Source organism: Notamacropus eugenii, chromosome 6 (genome assembly GCF_028372415.1).
Source record: "Notamacropus eugenii isolate mMacEug1 chromosome 6, mMacEug1.pri_v2, whole genome shotgun sequence".
In the NCBI taxonomy this organism is placed as follows: Eukaryota; Metazoa; Chordata; class Mammalia; order Diprotodontia; family Macropodidae; genus Notamacropus; species Notamacropus eugenii.
This window is the reverse complement of record NC_092877.1, coordinates 152,940,053-152,962,505: the sequence shown is the minus strand read 5'-3', so window position 1 is coordinate 152,962,505 and position 22,453 is coordinate 152,940,053. Positions and strand designations below refer to the sequence as shown.

The 22,453-nt window shown below is 41.3% G+C and overlaps 1 protein-coding gene across 1 annotated transcript in view; it reads left to right on the top strand.

Annotated features, from left to right (window-relative positions):
- Positions 1 to 705: 705 nt before the first annotated feature.
- The window catches only part of DCHS2 (dachsous cadherin-related 2), a 335,304-nt gene continuing 313,556 nt past the window's right edge, over positions 706 to 22,453 (top strand). The window contains exon 1 of the mRNA XM_072621307.1: positions 706 to 3,508. Within this exon, the coding sequence (XP_072477408.1) occupies positions 1,379 to 3,508 (2,130 nt within the window). The 5' untranslated portion in view covers positions 706 to 1,378. The remainder of the gene's footprint in view (positions 3,509 to 22,453) is intronic.

The window sequence follows — 22,453 nt, the reverse complement described above, 5'->3', positions numbered from 1 at the left end:
GGTCTTGCAATGAATGAATAACAAGGGCTCACAGACTTTCTCCTTTGACGTTCCGGGTGGTAGAGTGAGTGGGGTGGCTGCACAGCAAGAAACTCACACATTGCTGAGTAGTAGCGCGGCATAATAAAGCATGATTTACACCCATGTGTTTCACAGACTTCTCGGCTTTCTTGGAGGCTTTTCCTAGGAGGACCGCCCTGCCCTCCCCCCACCCTTCTCTATAATAATCCTCGCACCAGCTGTGCTGCTATTGCTTTAACTCCATCTGTCCTTCCGCTGGGGACAAGTCTATCTCACCAAATGCAGAACACAAGTTTGGCTATCCAAAATAATTAGAGTCCCTAGCCCCCTCCCCTTTTCCGGAGCCAAGCGCCCTGTCTTTTCCAGTATAGAAGGCTGCTCCCCACGGTTCTAAATCACTGCTTTGCACGCGAGGCTGCCTACCCCAGCCCTAACCCGATCTACCCCCAGTCCAATTCTCTTGATTTTCCCGGGGCTGTCTTCTCTCTTCTCTTCCCTGGTCCAGCCCTAGCACTTTGCCTCAGCCTCTAGCAGGGGTCTAACGGCCAGTCACAGCAGGGAAATTGCGCCCTGCGGCAGTGCCGCGGCTCTCTGGGTTGGAGTTTGCCCTTGTCTGAGTGAAGTCACATGGTGAGGAGGGGTAGGCGGCAGAGGAGGGGGCGCGGCGCTCTTCGCTCTCCTTGCTGCGGAGGAGAGACGCAGCTCTGGGAGCTGGAGCAGCAGAAGCGGCCGCAGCCACAGCTAGGGAGCTGTCCCTCCCCGCCCACCAACCCTTCCTTCACACACTTGTTATTCACCGCACCAACTTTCTCCCTCCCTTCCTCTTTCTCCTCCTCTTTCTCCTCCTCCTCTCCCTCCCCGCATGTGCGCGGCTAAAATGATTTCCTCCTTTTCTGGCAAAAGAAATAATGCACCTGACTTTACCAGGGGGAAACAACCAGCAGAGCAGAACAAGGAACAGATGTAAAAGGAATAACGGCAGAGGAAGAAACCAAGATGAGACCGATCTAAGAAAATCCAGGGGATGAAGCCGGAGAGGAGGGCAGCAATAGCAGCAGCAGCAGCAGCAGCAGCAGCAGCAGCAGCAGCAGCAGCAGCAGCAGCAGCAGCAGCAGCAGCACCAGCCTTCTAGTCTTTCATGTGCTCTAGGCAGAGGAAGACTTTGTCAGTTGCAAAGTGCAGCCCTGAGAACTCAGAACTGCTGTTTGTCTATTTGCTAAACAAACTCTTCCTTGACTGAGACGCCGGGTTCCTGCAGGAGGCTCCCTGTAGAGGCACTTGGCTCTCCCTACAACTACGAAGATGAACAGCAGTTTTCCAAAGAGTGGATGAACTGAGGTGAGCAGAGGGGGAAGAAATGAACCCCCCTGGGAGAAGGAGGTGCAGGGAGCTGCAGCAGCAGGAAATCCCGGCTGGGCAACGCCTGTTGTTCCCCAGGAGAAGGGAAACGTGCGAAGGACTGCAATGGGATGCTCTGCCTGGGGAGCAGCTCCCGCTCCGCGCTGAGAAAGGAAGCCAGAAGCCCGGACGCGGCTGCTGCGGTGGCCAGCTGTGCACGCTGGCTGCCGGGCTGCGCTACCTGCTGGGGCTCTTCCTCCATATGTGGCTGTGGACTGCCTCTGGCTCGTCCGCTCAGGTATACAACCTCAGCCTAGCAGTGGACGAAGGGCTTCCCCCGGATACTCTGGTGGGGGATATCCGTGCAGGGTTGCCCGGTGAGCAGCAAGGAGAGGGAGATGGCTTCTTCCTGTCTGAGGACTCAGGAGACTCCTCGCTGCTGGACGACTTTCACGTGGACACGGACACGGGCATCATCCGCACGGCGAGGAGCCTGGACCGCGAGCGGCGGGACCACTACAGCTTTGTGGCGGCCACGTTGCTGGGTGCCGTGGTGCAGGTGGAGATTACAGTGAACGATGTGAACGATCACTCGCCGAGTTTTCCAAGTGACTTCCTGCAACTAGACATCTCCGAGCTCAGTCCCCCAGGCACAGCATTCCGCCTGCCCGGGGCCCGGGACCCAGACGCGGGGCTGTTTAGCACTCAGGGTTACACCCTGCTGCAGCCTCCAGAACTCACGAAGAACACCGAGAGACCCTTCTTCCAGCTGCGCTACGGAGGCCCGGGGCAGCAGGCTTCCTCGTCGGGCAGCTCCTCTTCTTCCTCCTCCTCACCCCTGGAGCCTTTGGACCTGGTGCTGATGCGGCGTCTGGACCGTGAGGTTGTCTCTGCTCACGAACTGATGATAGAGGCATGGGACGGCGGCAGCCCTCGGCGCACTGGCCGCCTGCATGTGGAGGTACGCGTTCTGGATGAGAACGACAACCCGCCGGTCTTTAACCAGAGTGAATACCGGGCCGCTGTGCGCGAAGATGCCCCGCCAGGCACCGCGGTCTGCCGGGTGCATGCCACCGACATGGACTTGGGGCCCAATGGAGAGGTGCGCTACAGCCTCCGCGCCAAGCAGCCTTCCTCCAGCGGGTTCGACAGCGACGGGGCTTACTTCTCTGTGGAGGAGCTGAGTGGCTTGGTGAGAGTACGCCGGCCTCTGGACAGAGAGTCCCACTCCTGGCACCAGCTCGTTGTGGAAGCCCGGGACGGAGGCGCGGAACCTGAGGCCGCCAGCGCTCTGGTATCGATTGCAGTGCTGGATGTGAACGACAACCAGCCCACCATCCACTTGCTCTTTCTAACTGAAGGCGGCGGAGCTCAGGTGTCAGAGGGCGCCAAGCGCGGGGATTATGTAGCCCGAGTTTCCGTGTCGGACCTGGATGGAGACCCTGAGGAGGAGAAAGCTGCCGAGGTTGTAGTGGGTAGTGAAGGGGGCCGCGCAGGCATCACACTATCTTTGGAGGGCGGCGTGGACTCCTTCTCCCTGCGCCCCGGAGGTTCCCACGATGTGTTCTTCCTCTGCGTAGAGGGGCCCCTAGACCGGGAGAGCCGAAGCCAGTATGAGCTGTTACTGGTGGCCACGGACGCGGGATCCCCGCCCCTTAGCACCCAGGAGACCCTCTTGCTTCGAGTCACCGACCTCAACGACCAGGCACCCTATTTCAGTCAGGAGCGCTTTTACGCCTCTGTGTCTGAGGCCGCGGCGCCAGGCACTGCAGTGCTCGGTCTCAGCGCAACTGACGCAGATGAGCCAGGCACTGACCAGGCCAGGGTGCGCTACATCCTAACCCAGGTCCAGCCCCCGAACGACTGCAGCCCAGAAGACGTAGCTCCCGGAGCAAGATGCGCTCCTCCGGCCTTTGCTGTGGACCCCGAGAATGGAGTGATAAGCACTACCCGATCCTTGGACCGGGAGGTCCAGGAGGCAGTGGAGCTGCAAGTGGTGGCCCAGGACCTCGGCCACCCTCCGCTCTCCTCCACCTGCTGGGTGAGCGTGACTGTGGAGGACGTGAACGACAATGAGCCAGTCTTCCAGCGACAGGTGTACAATGCCAGTGTAGCTGAACATGCCCCTTCCGGGCACTGCTTTCTGCAGGTGAGGGCAGGGGCTATCTGGAGATACCACGGCGGGGAGGGTCAGGGAGGTTTTTAAAGCCTTGAAGGATAGGGCTCCTTAGTAGTGTAGTGGAAACGTCAATGAACTAAAAACCAAAGGAAGACCCAAGTTCCTCTGACTGGAGGGAAGTCAATGAACTTCGCTGACTTGAGTTTTCTCATTTGTAAAAATCACAAGCTTGGCTGTAGTATTGAGGAAAAGAGCAAGGAGCCGGGCATCAGTTAAGCTGTGTTCAATTCTCTGCATCAGCGTCATTTTGGCAAGTCACTTATTTGGGCCCCAGTTTCCCCATTTCTAAAATAAAGAGATTGAATTAAATAATCTCCAAAGTCCCTTCCAGTTCTAAAGTTCTAGGATTTGGAAGCAGTTACTCTGTTGGTCGAAGGATTTGTATTTCCTTTATTCTATGTCTGTTCCCAAAACTAGTTTGAGAAAATAAGACAAACCAAAATCTGCCGAGTCCAAGTGATCCCTGGGATACCCCTTATTGCCTCATTTATTTGAGCATCATTGGGTGAATTAAATATTGCATGTGTATTTTCTAGATAACAGGTGCCTTACCCCTTTAAGTTCTCAATTAAAATATATGTATATATATATATGTGTATATATATATATATATATATATATATATATATATATATATATATATATATATATATATATATATATATATATATATATATATATATATATATATATATATATATATTTGGGTGAAACTCTTTCTGAAGAGTATTTCACACTTCCCTGTCTTCTTAAGACAAGAAACACTGAAACTAATTCAAACTTTTCTTGATGATTCAGGCCCGTCATTATGAACATCATTTATTCTATTGAAATGCCCTTAGGGGATGTAGGGCTGTACACTACTGCTGTGCTTTTAAAAATTCTGCTATCTGCTTTTTATAGTTATTTTTCCTTTTCCTCTCTCAAAATCAAGCGTGTCAGCATGATGACAGCTGTCATTTCCAGTTGTAAACACCCCTTTTTGCTGCTTCTAATTTGGTGGGAGCAGGGAAACCTACTAGATCAATGGGATCATTAGTACTAGGAGCAAATTAAAAGTAAATAAGGTATAAGAAGCCCTCTTATGTATGAGTTACACACATAAAGATTGCCCCTTTTGCTTACTTTTTTATGTTTCTCATTTTTGTTCTGGACAGTTAGACATTGCCAAATAAGGGACTTACAGAGGAGGGAAGTGTCTGTATTTTTTGAAGTGGTTTAATGACCAGTTCTGTGAATGTGTAATTATCTTTATTCTTTCAAAACAGTACATAGAACAAAATTCTTCACTCTTTTTATTCTTCCCCATCCCAAAGTTTTAGTTTGTTTGGGGATATACTGTTTCCAGAGGTGACTTTTGACAATGAAGATAGGATGTGAGAGGTTGAACTAATTAACATTTAAGGCCTCTTCTAACTCAAAGATCATGGACCATCATAGGATGGATATGACATGAGGAAATAGAGGCCCAGAGAGATGACATTGCTTGGATAAGGTCATTTGGATGAGTATCAGAGCCAGGATCTGAACACAGGTTCTCACTCCAAATCTACTCTTTCTACTTATAATTGATAGCAGGTGATCATGATTACCCAGAGTGAATTTATTTTTTTACCTGAGAATATTGTCATTATTGTGTCATTTCACTCATGTTGACTCTCTGTGACCCCATTAGAGGTTTTCTTGGCAAAGATACTTGGAATGGTTTGTGATTTCCTTCTCCAGCTCATTTTACAGGTGAGGAACTGAGGCATTTGCCCAGGGTCATATAACTAGTAAGTGCCTTATGGCTAGATTTGAACTGGGAAAGATGAGTGTTCCTGATTTCCAACCTAGTGTTCTATCCACACTGTGCCACCTAGCTGTTCCATTCCATTGGATAGATAAAGAATCAGACTTAGGGTAACTGATTAGGAATTGTTTGATCTTCAGCATTTTATTCTCTATGCAAGGTTCTCTTGTAAGACCTATTAGGACTCAAGGATATACTTTAAATCATGTAGCTCACCAATAATTACTAAGTAAATCTTCATAAAGAAGATAGAAAGGGCTGTGATGGGTACTTGTAGCCCCAAGTTCAGTACACAGGAAACTTAGGAATCCCTACTTGATGGGTGAGCCCAGATGGTGTGCTATTCAAATTACATGGTATAGTTTGTTTGAAGTCAGCACTTCCTAAGCTGAGGTTTCTGGAGCCCTGACTCCATGACCATAAGGGGAAGCACCTTCCACCATTTTTGTGAGTGCCTCCACCTTTCTCTCCTTTGAGGCATGGAACTCAAGGTAGTGTGATGTGGTAAAGCACTAGACTAGGAGATAGGAGGAGATGCCACCCCACTATAAGCCATGTAACCTTTCTGAATCTCTGTTTCTTCATGGGTAAAATGGAGATATGAATGTCTGCCTGACATCCCTCACAGGGTGGCTAACCTCTTTCCAGGTACTTTGAGAATTAGAGAGTGATTCAGAAATCCAAGAAACTATGAAAAGGTAAGGAAAGTAGCTTATCCTCTTGGAGCACTGACCCCCCTTTTTTTTTCTTTTTTTAGTCCAGTGCTAGGCATATAAGAGGGACTCAGAAAATCCTGGTTGGTTAGTAGGGATAGAGCGAGATCACACTTGAAATTTCTTTCAGCTTGATTCTGTGATCATAGGATTGAGTTTGAAAATTTTGATGGAGAGGTGTGATAGAATAAGCTTCCTTTTATTGCAGTAGACTGTATTGTAAGTATTCTTACCTTGTTTTTATTTTTCTTTTGAAAATTAATTTTTTGCAGTAACAAAACTTGACTTTCTTTCTCTTCTCCCTACAGTTTTCCCTCAGGTAGAAATAAAAAATGTGCATAGCCAAACAAAAAAATGGATGTCTAATTCTAAACCTGAGTCCATCACCTCTCTGTCAGGAGGTGAATCTTGTGCTTCAAATTGGCTTTCAGGTTAAATTTTGTAAGGAGAGGTAGCATGAAATAATAGAAAGGCTAACCTTGGGCTTAAATCTCACCTCCTTTACCTACTGGTTGTGGGACCATGGGCAAGTGAGCTAACTTCTCAGTGCTCCAGGCACCTTTCTATGATTCTAAATTACAGATGAGAGCCTACAAGAATTCCCCATGGTGATGAAGTCATAAATCAAGGGGTCCAATGTCCCCCTAAATAGTTCAGGATTGAATTAAAGCAGGTTTAAATTAAAGAATAAAGATTAGGGAATACCTAAGTAATGGCTTTTAAAATTTAAAATTTCATTTTTCAATAGCAAGCATTAATTTTCTCCCTCTCCCACCTTCTCCCATATAAATGGGGGGGGGGGAGGAGAAAAACAAAGCCTTTGTAATAAATATTCATAATCAAGTAAAGCAAATATCCACATTGGTTATATACAAAAAAATGTATCACCTACTTTGCATTTTGTTTCTCTTTCCTCTATTAGGAAGTGGGTACCATGCTGTATAGAATCGTGGTTGATCGTTGTTATTAATCAAAGTGCTTTTGCCTTTTAAAATGTTAATTTTTACATTGGTATAATTACATACATTGTTCTCTTGGTTCTGTTCAATTCAGATGGTATCAGTTGCTAGTATCTTTCCAGATTTCTCTAAAACTTTTCCTTTTATCATTTATTATGATGAGTTTTCCATTATGTTCATATATTTTATTTAGCAGTTCCTTAATTGCTGGGCATCCTGTTAGTTTCAGTCTTTTGATACCACAAAAAGAGCAAAAATAATTACTTTTGTACTAATGAGTTCTTTTCTTATTTAGGGCCATTAGGGTTGAGGTTGAGACTGGTCCTGTTAGGGGATGAGAACTAGAGGTGAGGTGATGAGAGCGTCACCTCTGGGTGGAACCAGCTTAAACAATCAAACTATTAGAACAGATAAATCAGGACAGAGATAAATAGAGCAGGCCTTCCTGAGTCAGTAGGCATAGAATTCAACAGAAGAAAGGCCTCTGGGAGCCTTTATGGTCAATGAAGGCTGTCCCAGTGGAAGGATCTTTGGCATCCTTCAGGTAGAGGTGAGATGCTGAGGAAGAAGAATGGACTCAAGCTGTGATGTGACCCTCAGCTGAGAAAACGGAATTAGTCTGTGACCTGATGGAAGTTCTCTCAGGTTAAGATTTCAGTATTCTATGATTATGTCAGTGCTTATGCAGTTTGTGCTTTTATATTTTGTTTTCTTCTCCTTTTTCTTTGATGTCTTAGTAAAGCTCCTTTAGAAAACTCTGCCCATTGTCTTTGTCTAGATTAAGGGAAGAAGGATTTGGTTCATATCTACATAAAGAAAGCTATTAGAAAAGTGAGAATTCAAGTGGATATGATCAAGGGATGAACCTATCCACTTAAGGTACATTCTCTCCCAAGGAATGGGTCTTGCCTTACTGTAGGTGGTAGAGAATGGAGCCCTGGGACTTCCTCTGCATCTTGTGCATTCCCTGCCTTCTTCTAACTGAACCTTAGCAGCATCCAAGTGCTCTAGTCCTAGGACTGGTCCAGAGTAGCTAATCTTTGTCCCTATGACTTTTCTCTTTTGCTATATCCTAAATCATCATTGATACCTTCTGATCTTCTGGCCCATTGGATCAGCTTGAGTCCAGATTTGAGATACTTCAAGCTTAATTACCCTAATTTTCTTTCTGTCACTGTCTCGTGTGAGACAGCTTCAGTTACTTGTTTGCCTTTTACCTTACCTCAACCCATAGACTATGAGACTAGGGAAATACATTTTCTAGGATTTTTATAAGCAAAAAGAGGGCATATGAATTTAGAAATGATACCCTAGGGGAAGGCAGTTAATTAAAAATGTCAAAAAATAATGCTTGATTCATAATTAGTGATTCCAAACTTTCTAAATTCAACTATCTAGCTAATAGTTCTTGAGGTCTATCATTGCCCATCCTAATTTCCCTTAATCCAGAAAGCTCTGGTTCCCTCTTGACCAGGGTCACACAGTGGAAAGAGTAGTGAATTTGGAGTAGGGAGTTTCAGGTCTCATCTCTTTCAGTTCCTACCTGTTTGACCTTGGCCACCTTATTCAGTCTTTCAAGGCCTCATTATTTAAAGGAGAGTTGGGCTAAATGGCCTCTGATGTTCCTGATGTTATAGTTTTAAGTGAAAATCGTATCATCCTTCATAAAATAGTTTTGTGGTTTACTTTCCATATGTAGCTTGATCTGAGCCTGTTCTATCCCTTCAGGATGACTCTCAGCCAATAAGGAAAATTATCTTATTGATTGATTGGGTTTTGGTGGGTCCACACATATGACCAGCCATGGTACAAGGATGATAATGTACTGAATGGTTCCTATTAATTAAAAACATTAGAATACTTGAGGCTGATGGACTAAAGATCAACCCTTTCTTTATTTTTTTTTTACTTTATTATTTTTTTTTAAATTTCACTTTTAACATTCATTTTCACAGAATTTTTGGGCTCCAAATTTTCTCCCCCCTTGTCCCCTCCCCCCACCCCAAAACACCGAGCATTCTAATTGCCCCCATCTCCACTCCGCTCTCTTCTCCATCATTCTTCTCTGCCCTTTTCTCCATCCTCTCCTCTGTCCTGTTGGGCCAAATAACTTTCTATACCCCTTTACCTGTATTTCTTATTTCCTAGCGGCAAGAACAGTACTTGACAGTTATTCCTAAAACTTTGAGTTGCAACTTCTTTTCCTCCCTCTCTCCCCTCCCCCTCCCTTTGGAAGGCAAGCAATTCAATATCGTCCAAATCTGTGTAGTTTTGCAAATGACTTCCATAATAGTCGTGTTATATAAGCCTAACTATATTTCCCTCCATCCTATCCTGCTTCCAATTACTTCTATTCTCTCTTTTGATCCTTTCCCTCCCTGTGAGTGTCGACCTCAAATTGTACCCTCCTCCCCATGCCCTCCCTTCCATCGTCCCCCCCACCCTGTTTATCCCCTTGTCCCCCACCTTCCTGTATTGTAAGATAGGTTTTCATACCAGAATGAGTGTGCATTTTATTCCTTCCTTTAGTGGAATGTGATGAGAATAAGCTTCATGTTTTTCTCTCACCTCCCCTCTTTCTCCCCAAACTAAAAAAAAATCTTTTGCTGGCCTCTTTTATGAGAGATAATTTGCTCCATTCCATTTCTCCCTTTCTCCTCCCATATATTTCTCTCTCACTGCTTGATTTCATTTTTTTTTTTTAAGATATGATCCCATCCTATTCAATTCACTCTGCGCACTCTGTCTCTATGAGTGTGTGCGTGTGCATGTGTGTGTGTGAAATCCCACCAAGTACCCAGATACTGAATAGTTTCAAGAGTTTCTAATATTGTCTTTCCATGCAGGGATGTAAACAGTTCAACTTTTATAAGTCCCTTATGACTTCTCTTTGCTGTTTACCTTTTCATGCTTCTCTTCATTCTTGTGTTTGAAAGTCAAATTTTCTTTTCAGCTCTGGTCTTTTCATCAAGCATGCTTGAAAGTCCTCTATTTCATTGAAAGACCATTTTTTCCCCTGAAGTATTATACTCAGTTTTGCTGGGTAGGTGATTCTTGGTTTTAGTCCTAATTCCTTTGACTTCTGGAATATCCTATTCCATGCCCTTCGATCCCTTAATGTAGAAGCTGCTAGATTTTGTGTTATCCTGATTGTATTTCCACAGTACTTGAATTGTTTCTTTCTAGCTGCTTGCAATATTTTCTCCTTGACCTGGGAATTCTGGAATTTGGCCACAATATTCCTAGGAGTTTCTCTTTTTGGATCTTTTTCAGGTGGTGATTGGTGAATTCTTTCAATATTTATTTTGCCTTCTGGTTCTAGAATATCAGGGCAGTTTTCCTTGATAATTTCATGAAAGATGATGTCTAGGCTCTTTTTTTGATCATGGCTTTCAGGTAGGCCCATAATTTTTAAATTGTCTCTCCTGGATCTATTTTCCAGGTCAGTTGTTTTTCCAATGAGATATTTCACATTATCTTCCATTTTTTCATTCTTTTGGTTTTGTTTTGTGATTTCTTGGTTTCTCATAAAGTCATTAGCCTCCATCTGTTCCATTCTAATTTTGAAAGAACTATTTTCTTCAGTGAGCTTTTGAATCTCCTTTTCCATTTGGCTAATTCTGCTTTTGAAAGCATTCTTCTCCTCATTGGCTTCTTGAACCTCCTTTGCCAATTGAGTTAGCCTATTTTTCAGGGTGTTATTTTCTTCCGCATTTTTTTGGGTCTCCTTTAGCAGGGTGCTGATTTGTTGATCATACTTTGCTTGCAAGTCTTTTATTACTCTTCCCAGTTTTTCCTCCACCTCTCTATCATGATTTTGAAAATTGTTTGGGCTCTTTAAGACCTTTTCCCAGAACTGATCCCATTGAGTGGGCTGGAATGTAGAAGTACTGACTTCCGTGTCTTCCCCTGATGGTGAGCACCACTCTTCCTCATCAGAAGGGAGGGGAGGAGAAACCTGCTCACCAAGAAAGTAACCCTCAATAGTCTTGGTTTTTTTCCCTTTTCTGGGCATTTTCCCAGCCAGTGACTTGAGCTCTGAATATTCTCCTCACACCCACCTCACCTCCGGATCCTCCCAGCCCGCGCTTGGGGTCTGAGAATCAAATGCTGCTTCCCAGCCTCAGTGCTTTGGGCGGGGGCAGGGCTGCTATTCAGTGTGAGATTAAGTTCAGGTGCTCAGGTGGGGGCAGGGCCGCTTCACGGGCTCAGTTCCCTCAGGGGGTTTATGCAGAGACCTTCAACAATGGATCCAGGCTCCTGCCTGCTTGGGGAGCCCTGGTCTGCTCCTGCCTCAGCTGTTGCCCTCCGAGGGGGCCTGAGTATGGGGGCACTCCACTCCCCTCTCGACCCACCAAAGAGACCTTCTCACAGACCCCCGTCACCTGTGGGTGGAGGGACCCACGCAGCCGCTGGAGATCCCATCCCTGAAGTCCGCTCGGATCTGTTCCTCTCGTTGCCGGGCCGGTGCAGGGCTGGGCTGGGCTCCGCGTCCGCAGCGCGACAGACCTTTTGCAAGAGGTTTGCAAGTCCCTCTGGAACAGAAATCTTATCTGCTCCACTATTATGTGGCTTCTCCTGCTCCCGAATTTATTGGCGGCTCTTTACTACGGTTATTTCATGGGCTGTGGGTTTGGAGCTAGCGTATTTGTGTGTTTCTACTCCGCCATCTTGGCTCCGCCCCCAACCCTTTCTTTATAGGACTGGATGTCCAAGACAGTCGCATCAAATAACTACTTCTCTAAGCAGATCAGAAACATGTCCTTATTCTTTATTACTATTTTGACTAGTCTGAGATTCAGAATCCACACCTTAAAATAATTGTGTGAGTTTCAATCCCAGTTCCCCGGGGAAGCTGATGTAAAGGGACAGTCAGTTTGACATCTCCCCTGTAAGATGTGGAGTTTGGTATGGAAACTTTGCCTTTCTTTGTAGCACTGAGGAATGCTTTCTGATGTCTCTGGTAACTTACTATTTAGATCATTTTAGTATGAGATGATGCCTGTCAAAAAGATGAACTGAATTAGTCATTTGTCATTGTAAAACTTATCTTTTGCTAATCACTTTCATCTTCAAGAGAAAGTTAGATGTGCTTAATCTAAGTTAAAGATCATTAAGCACCCTGCTGCAGCTCCACCAGCATATGTTACTGGACTCTACTGGAGGACAATGCAGAATTCTTGTCAAAAGTACATGCCCTATGAGGTCTGAGGAGGATGGTCATTGTCAGCACAGGTGTGTAAGAGAGGCCTTCCTGAAAGAGGTGGCATAGCATGCCAGGAACTGTTAGAAGAAGACCCTAAAATGGCTTAAACAGTCCCTGACATGGAGGAACTAATATTCCTATGACTGTGAAAGTGGGGAAGGAGAAATACACAAATACATTGTGCACATTTGGTATGTACATAATAAATGAATATTAAATATATACAAGGTAAAAAAATGCTCAGTAATATTGTGTTCTTTGTCCTTTGTTCTTGAAGAAGATCAGGACGCCAGGAAGATGATGCCATGACTTATAAGTGAATGAGATTTAAGTGAGGGAGAGCTGTGCAGAGTGACCAGCCTCACTTTCTCCTCTGGAGCCATCTGGGTCCAGTGGACAGATATAGATCAGGGTGACTGGAGACACAGTAATATGGGAGAAGAGGGAACCAATGACTGTACTATGGAGGGAGCATCTAGAAAGGCCTCTTGTAGGAGGTTGTACTTGAGCTGAATCTTGAGGTAAGTTAAGGAGATACCAAGAGGGAAAAGTGAGGATGAAGTGTATTCCAGGCATGGGGTTGAGCCTTTGCAAAGGTGTGGTGATAGAAGATGGAATGTGCTATCTGAGGAGCAATGAGTAGGTCACTTCGGCTGGACCTTAATGAGTGGATAGGGATTCAATAAGTAAAAAGCAGGGTGGGGCACTCTAGGAATGTGAAAGTGTCAGCAAAGGGATGGAAGTGGGATAGCACAGGTGTATTCTCGAGTAAAGTAGCTTAGTTTGGATAGAGTTTAGGATAGGGTGAGGTAGGTGATGTGAAGAAGGACTGAAAAAGAGGAAAATGTTGAGTGGTGAAAGACTTTGAATGCCAAGTGAAAAAGTTTGAACTTTGATTCATAAGTAATGGGAAACCATTGCCACTGGCAATTAATAATATGACTAGATAATTATTTGACAGTATAATTATTTTGACAGTAGTTTGAAGGGATGAGTTGGAGGAAAGAGAGAGGAGAGCAAGAAGAATCCATCAGGAATCTCTTGTAGTAGTCCAGATATATATCATTTCTTGATAGATTAAATTGTAGTACCATTCATTTTGTTCTTGTTTCCACTTTCACTCTCCTATCAAATGTGGAATTTAACCTGTGGATGATTCCTATGCCATCTCCTGCATACTACTCTGAACTATTCAGAAGCAAAGCCAGGAAATTTCTTTTTCCTCATGAGCTATAAAACTGTCTCTTCTAGGAAGCAGTCATTTATCAAACCTTCAAACCTTAGCTCCATATTTTATCTATTTGAAAATTTTTCCCAATATGCATGGATAATTGAAGTTTCCTCTTATGACTGCTTGGCTTAATTTTCAGTGTTCTCATTCTTGTTTAAGGTTTCAAGCTCAGTCTTACTACCTTGGTTAAATGATCTGTAGTATAGCTCTACTATTGCATTTTCATAATTTTGTCATGGAATTTTCTTCCACAAAGATACTGGAATACTTCACCAGTGGGCTAAGATTTTTCTGTTATTGAAATTTATGTGGTCTGGTCCCTCATGTATAATGCTATAATCTCTTCTGTCTGATCATCACACTGCTCATAGGATTGCAGCCCTATCTCTAAGTGGTTATGAACCTTCCATTTCTGTCTCAGCCAGATATTTCTCCAGTAATTTTGGGAGACCGTGTTTTGTACTCTTTCATAATCATCAATTTTTAATTTAAGTACTTTTGTTACTAGAAATTATCTAGTTCAACCCTTTGATTTTATAAATGAGAAAACAGACGTATAGAGATAAAGTACCTTGACCAATGTCACACAAAGAGTCAGTAGCAGCTTCAGAATGAAGCTCCCTAACTCCAAATCCATCCCTCTCTCCTCTATCCCATACTGCTTCCCATGCTGCCTTCGATGTGGCCTTCTGCCTCAAGTGGAGCCCAGTATTATTGGGCAGGAAATACCACTAAAGGTTTCCCCAGTCTTGATGAATATAAAAATCTTTCTGTCTTATCCATGCATTGACTTTGGAGCTCCTTAAAGGAAATTCATTATGTGGACATCTGATTCCGTGGAAATAATATATATTAACATTCTGTTTTGTAAGCCTTAAATGAGATAATGCAGGTAAAGTCCTCTGGAAACTTTAAAACTCTATAAAGTGTCAATCATCATCATCATCATCGTCATCACCACCACCACCATCTTGTCTTGTTTTCAAAGAAGTTCATATAAAAATAGTCCTGGAACAAGTCCCTACCCTGCAATTGTTCTTTTATATTTAACATCCTGGAGATGATAGCTTTATAGATACTTAGCCTACTAGAGACTATTGTTTATGGATAAAATGATTGCTTTTAAAAACTGAATGACAATATTGAGCTGCAAGCTTATCTTCTTTTTTCAAAAAATATCCAATTACATTTAATATTCACTTAAAGTTTAGGTTCCAAATTCGCTCTTTCCCTCTCCACTCTCCCCCCACTCACTGAGAAGGCAAGTAATATAATATCAATTATATGGGTGAAATCATGCAAAGCATATTTCCATGTTAGTCATGTGGCAAAAAAACGTGGAAAGAGGTATATACTTCATTTTACATTCAGAGTTCATCAGTTCTTTCTCTGGAGGTGAATAGATACATAAACATCAACTCTTTTTCCACTGATTCCTTCCTTAGCATCCTATAAACATATTCAGGTTTTCATTGTCCTAAAAAACAAAACCAAAAACTCTCATCTTTTCCCCTTCCCTTTCTACCTACTAAGCTACTTGTTTCAAGTCTTTTCTCCATTTCATGGCTTAACTATTTGAAAAAAATTCTAAATCAGTGTTTACACTTCTTTCTTATCCACACATTCAATCTTCTTTCTCCTCTAAGCTACAGGAACTGCTCTCTCAAAGGTCATCAATCACCTCCTTAGTCAACAGCCTCAGTCTTTATCCTCCTTGATCCCTCTGCAGAAGTTGTTGCTGATGAAGGTTTCCCCTTGGGACTCTTTCCTTTCTTGTCCTCTTTGTGGTCATGTTCTTGGTTCACCTCTTACCTTTCTGATTGCTCCTTTTCTGTCTTCTTCATTAGTTCCTCTTCCTAACTGCTTAAGGTAGGTGCTTTTCAAAGTTTTGTTTTTGGCTCTCTCTGTTTTTCTGTCTGTCTGTCTGTCTCTCTGGAATTGCAGTCGAACTCATGTCTATTACTGTCACCTATATACACAGACTTAATTAAAGAATTAGTAAATGGCTGCTAATTACAAGGGAAACAAAGATGGAAAAATCACATAAACTTTTCCATGAAAGAGTTTATAAGCTGGAAGGAGGTGCCATACACATCTATGTAAGATACAATGTGGCATGTGATAAGGATAAAAGTTACAAAGTGCTAGTAAAGGATTTGAAGAAGGGAGAGCTTATTTTCTACTAAGGGAGTTTAGAGGAATGAGCTTTCATGCAAGAGGAGGCACTTGATTTGGGTGTTGAAGGAAGAAAAGGATCTTAATAGGTGGAAATTAGGAGGAATCGCCTTCTGGGCATAAGCAAAACCTGTCTGAATTCACCTAGGCAGGAGAGTGTTGGATAAGATAAAGGAATAGCTAGTTTGGATGAACACGGAGTAAATGAAGAGGAGTTTAATGAAGTAAAAGCTGCAAAAAGGTGGGATGGAATCTGATCGTGGAATTTCTTAGAGATCAGGGCAATGATTTTGTATTTTATTTTACAAGATAAAAGGCAAGAGGGAGCCCCTGAAGATTTTTTCAACAGGGAAGTAGCATTATAACCATATTGGTGAATGGATGATTCTCCAATTCTGATATATCTTTGGAGCTTCAGGCTCACATTTCTAACTTTCTTGATGGGCATTTCTTTCTGAATGTCCTAGTGCCAATTTATACTTATCAAGTCCCAGAGACAAGCTTTCTTACCAGACTGATTCCTCCTTTTGATTTCCTTTCCTTTTCAATATTATCCATTACCCAATCAACCATACTCCTCCTCTTACAATCATTCAGTTGCCAAATTCCTCTATGGTATATTTTTAATCCATTATATCTTTTCTAATCCCTCTGCCACCATTTTAGTACAGATTCTTGATATCATTTAATCTAATTGGGACTCAGTTTACTCATGTGTAAAATTAATGAGATCTACTAAATGAACCTCAAAGACACTTTTAGCTCTAGAACCTACTGAGATGTATCTGAATTACTACAAGAGTCTTCTACAGTAATTGGTTTCTGCTCCCACTGTCAGATTCATATTCTTCTCCTATGTTCAAAACCCTTGAAAAGCTTCCTAATGCATACTGAATAAAGTCCAGATTCCTAAGTCTGGCATTTGAGTCCTACATAGCCTGGAGTCTCCCATTCTAGCATTCTCAAATTACTTCCTCCTTTGTACACAGCACATCCTTCAGGCTATACTCTTACCATTCCATTGTACATTTTTATTGTTTTCTCACTTTTATGCCTTTGGTCACAACATTACATGAAATTATATCGTTGCTCACTCTTCCACTTTTTGGAATCCTGCTTATCCTTGACTCAGCTCAAATAGTATCTCTTTCATGAAGTCTTCTTTGATTTCCCCAGGTTGGAAACATTTTTTCTTTCCTTCAGTGTCATTAGTATTTGACACCTGGTTTTATAAATCAACATTTATCAATTTTTATATGTTCTCTAACTTATTAGCATATAAAAGCATGGAAGAGCTTCTGATAATCTTCTCTGTTTCTTTTATGTTTATTGTCATTTTCCTATCTAATTTCTGATTTTGGTTATTTTCTCTCACCTTTAAAAAACTCAGTCTGCTAGTGTTCTATAATTTCATTTTTATTTGTAATTATTTGTCTTAGTGGAAAAGAACACTGAATTTGAAGTCAGAAAGCCTGGATTTGAACCCTGCTTTTGCAACTCACCACTACCTATATGATCTTGGACAAATCATTTCTTATTGAGGCTTCATGTGAAAAAACAAGGTCAGGCTACACAATCATTAAGGCCTTTCCAAGATCTAATCCTGTGATCCTACTCTACTAATACTAAAAACGTATTTTTTAGGGAAAATGCAAAATAATCTACCATGGAAGGAATTAGTAATGGAAGCTAGTAAGTAGTTTTTGCCATTCAGTTCAGATCCTTTCTCAGGCATTGCTCATTTACTATAATAACTCTTACCTCCACTTTAATCTTCTTTGTTCTGCTCTGGAAATGTTCTGTTGACTTTTATCTAAGAGCCTCTATGTGTGACTCTTTGTATCTTTCCTATTTTTAATTCCTTTGTTGTGATCTTCGCCTTTTTTTTTTTTATTTGCATTTTGAAAGTCACCCAGTGGTTCTCATAATCATATTTTGTAGTCATGCATCACTTTCTTGGAAGAATTCAAGGAATTCTATCAACATTACAACATATTGTGTGGTCTTAATTGTTATCATGTGATGGCAGATAGTAATGTGTACATGGAGAGCTGGCCAAATGGGCATGGAAAGTTTAATTGGTTTGCTAAAAGTTCTAGTAAGAGTCATAGCTTGAAGTGGTTCCCAATTTGACAAGCTTAGATCTTTCATCATTTTTATACCAGTTTTCTTATGTGCATACTAATATTCTTATTGGCATATAATGATAGATTTTGATTTCTAATTCTTAGGTTGCATTATTGCTAGGTATTAAAAATATAACAGCCATGGGGATGAGCAAAATATTACTCTCTCCTGGAGTTACTGTTCCTATTGAATAAATATACTTTTGAGTTGCTAATAAGGTGGATTAATAGAATCCCCTATGAAATATTGATTTAGATGGATGATACCTGACACTTCTGGTTGAATTAAACATCAAAGCTTTCAGTGTTCAAGCAGCCTAACCATATATGATGAGAATAAGGCACAAGAAGGTTTTTCAGGCGGGTGGAAATAGACACATTTTCTCTTATCATCCTTGTTTCTTTTTCATTCTAATAGCACTCAACTATTGGGGAAAAACACCCTGAAATATATTAGTGCCCATTATTAATAGGTTTTATTATATTAGAAAAGTAAGCTTCTTTAAATGTGTAGACATCTTGATTAAACTACCTTTACCTGATACACTAGGATTACCACTGTACTAAATAATTTGTATTGCGAGGTTTATATAATGTGTCCTCTTAAGACATTTTAATTTGAAACAATTTTCTGAGGTCTTGTACAGGAATCTTCTTCTAGCATAATATCTTTTATTATTATTTTACCATGTAATAACAACCAGACATACAATTATTAGTTGAATTAATTATTCATTGCTGAGAGTACTTTAGCACATGATGATTATAGCTGTCGATCTATCTTGTCATTATTTAATATATACTGTCCAAAGACTGGGCAGCTAGGTGGCACAGCAGATAGAGTGCTAGGCCTGGAGTCAAGATGACTTATCTTCCTGAGTTCAAATCCAGCCTCAGATACTTACTAGCTGTGTAACTTTGGGCAAATCACTTAACCCTGTTTGCCTCAGTTTCATCAACTGTAAAATTAGTTGGAGGAGGAAATGGCAAACCACTCCAGCATATTTGCCAAGAACCACCCCCCCCCCCCGGTGGGGTCATGAAGAGTAGAAAATGACTGAATAACGACAAATCCATAGACTCTCTTTACAGAATTTTCAGATAGATTTATTAGTATTTTCAGAAAGGTATATTGTTAACATTTCATGTATCACTGTTTATTGCCATTATGGCACTTTCCCATTTATTCATTTGTAAGGTCTCTGTTGCCTTTGCTTTATTTATCTTGGGTTAGTCTAGGTTCAATTCAATTCAACAAGTAATTACTTTATTACCTTCGACTTCAAGGCACTCAGCAACACAAGGAGAATATAAAGGTGAATGAGACATGAACCCTGCCTACAATATTATTAATACAGTAGCAAGATAAGATACATAGGCAACTAACTATCATATCAATTCAAAGGCAGCATGGAGTAGAAAGTTATTGATTTGGAGTCAGAGGAGCTGGCATTAAATTTTTTTCTCTTACCTTTTAGTGGTATTACATTGCACAGGTCACTTCATCTCTCAGCCCTCTGGACTTCCCCAGTCTGTAAAATGAGAGGGTTTAAATAGGTGATCTCAAAGGCTTTACATAGGCAAGGTATAATTGTAGAAAATGCAGGGAGAAATCTGAGAAAGTTGAGATTTTGTCAAACTAAGGGGAGCTGGGAAGTTTTATTAAAAACTAACATTTCAGCTGAGCCTGAAGAGATGAGTAGTATTAGTCTGTGGAGTGGAGTGTGCATTCCAGGCATGGGAAAACAGGGTGAGGAAATGCAAAGCAAGGTTGACAAGAAGGATGTGAGCTGAAGGGACCGAGAGCAGATCTGGTTACATTTGTTCATGTGTTTGAAAGTCACTGGCTTCCACAAAGTTTTAGGAAACAGGAACTAAAAAATAAAAGGAGTTACTAGTTATTCTGCCTTTAAATATTGGGGAGGAAGTTTTGACAGGAACTGGATGACTGTTCAGTGCCATATATGTTATTCAAATAATTAGTTGTTATTTTCTAAGACCTTTTAAGAAGCCAGAGCATGCATAAAGATAATTCCAGTTGCTCTGCATTCTAAATTTATAACTACTTTCCATTATTACTGTACTAATTGTAGTTTAACAGAAAATTATTGATTTGTTCATTAATTACAGAATTTTAAAAGAAAAGTCTTGTTACTTTCTTAAATGTGATTAAGAGAGTCTTGATCCATTTTTCCCCTTTCCTCAAGAGAAATCCTCAACTCATTTTATAATGAAAATCAGAAGGGGAATTTCTTATACAGAAATTAGTTTTACAGGCAATTTCCCACAAGGATAGGTAAGTTTTTATGACCTCATTTTTACTAGAAGTATTTCAACTCTAGAACCTTGGTTTGAAACTCTTCTCTAATCCATGGGACCATCTTGAGAATCTGTCCAAAACAGATTTAAGCCTGGAAGTGTAAGCTAGCTCTCCTCGATGACAATTGTACCCATGTTCCACAAAATCTAATGTGGATCCCTTATATCAACCCTGAAAACAGCATCATCACTAAGTTTGATCATGTCCCATCATTTATCATTTATTAGCATGTTTCCATTCTTTCTAAGATGAATTAATGAATATGAGAAAAATTCAACTGTCATTGGATAGAAATGTTCCAACTCTCCCTGAGTTCTTGCCATTGTCAAGCACAGTGATATACAAACACCTTTCAAATTGGAGGTGGACAGGTAGAAGCAATTTTTCTGGCCTTTTCCTCATAAGTCATTGAAGTTATTTTTGAACATAGTGCTGGAGAACTTCAGCTTGCTGGCCCTTACAGGATTCCTACTTAGTCTTTCTTGGTAGCTATATGGCTGAGAGTATTCATTTTCTCCCCAAGCCTGATTAGCCCTGGAATGTGTGAGTGATTATTTTTACTTGTTGAAGTCTTCAAGCTTTCTTTGTATTTTGCCCACGACATTAAAAAAAAAAAAACAACTAGCTTTCATCCCTTCCTGATTTCATTGTAACACATGTTTTTTCAATATGTTACTTTGCATATGTGAGATATATTCTCTCTCTACAATACAGACTAAACTTATGCTGTGCATATATAGTTTTTACATTTTTTTTATTTTTTATGTTCTACAATCAGTACCATAAAACTTAGATTTTTTCCCCCTTACCTACCCCTCACCACCCCCCTCCCTCCACAAGACAGCATATAATTCTATATGGGATCTACACATACTTTCCTTTTGAATATGTTTTCACCATAGTCATGCTGTGTAGACGAAGTAAAATAAATGGAAGAAATCATATAACAAATCAAAACATAATACACACACACACACACACACACACACACAAATAATATGCTACATTCTGCAAATGAATTCCATAGTTCTTTCTCTGAGTGTGGAAGGCATTTTGCCTTAGAAAACCATTGGGAATTTTTTTTTTTTATGTTCTTGTGTTGTTATGAAGTTCCAAGTCTACCAGAAAAAACTCTCGCATACTGTGGTCATTGCTGTTCACAAAGTTCTCCTGGTTCTGCTCCTTTTTCTCAGCATCAGATCATATAAGTCCTTCTAGGCCTCTCTGAAGTCTTCTTGTTTATCATTTCTTATAGCGCAATAGTATTCCATTACATTCATATACCATAATTTATTCAGCCGTTCCCCAGTTGATGGGCATCCCCTTGATTTCCAATTTTTGGCAACTACAGAGAGTGCTGCTATAAATATTTTTGTACATGTGGGATCCTTTCCCATTTTTATGATCTCTTGGGGATACAGTCCTAGAAGCGATATTGCTGGGTCAAAAGGTATGCACATTTTTGTAGCCTTTTGGGCATAGTTCCAAACTGCTCTCCAGAATGGTTGGATGAATTCAGAGCTCCACCAATAATGACTTAGTGTTCCAACTCTCCCACATCCTCTCCAACATTTATCATTTTCCTGTTCTGTCATGTTTGCCAGTCTAATAGGTGTGATGTGGTACCTCAGAGTTGTTTTGATTTGCATCTTTTCATATGATTATAGATATCTTTAATTTCTTCCTCTGAAAATTGCCTGTTCATATCCTTTGACCATTTATCAAGTGGGGAATGACTTGTATTGTTGTACATTTGACTCAGCTCTCTATATATTCTAGAAATGAGGCCTTTATCCAGAGATTAGCTGTAAAAATTCTTTCCCAATTTACTATATCCCTCCGAATTTTGGTTGCATTGGGTTTGGCTGTGCAAAAACTTTTCAGTTTGATGTAATCAAAATTATCCATCTTGCATTTCATAATGCTTTCTACCTCTTCTTTAGTCAAAAATTATTCCCTTCTCCATAAATCTGAGAAATACACTATTCCTTGCTCCTCCAGTTTGTCCATGGTATCAATCTTTATACCTAGATTGTGTATCTATTTGGACTTTATTCTTGTGTACAGTGTCAGGCATGGGTCTATGCCTAGTTTCCGCCACACTGTTATCCAGTTTTCCCAGCAATTTTTGTCGAACAGTGAGTTCTTATCCAAGAAGTTGGGATCCTTGGGTTTATCAAAGAGGAGGTTGCTATATGCCTTGCCTACTGTGTCTTGAGTGCCTAGTATATTCCACTTGTCTACCCTTCTGTTTCTTAGCCAGTACCAAGTGGTTTTGATAATTGATGCTTTATAATACAATTTGAGATCTGGTAGCACTAGGCCACCTTCCCCAGCATTTCTTTTCACTGGTCCCTTTGATATTCTGGACCTTTTGTTCTTCCAGATGAACT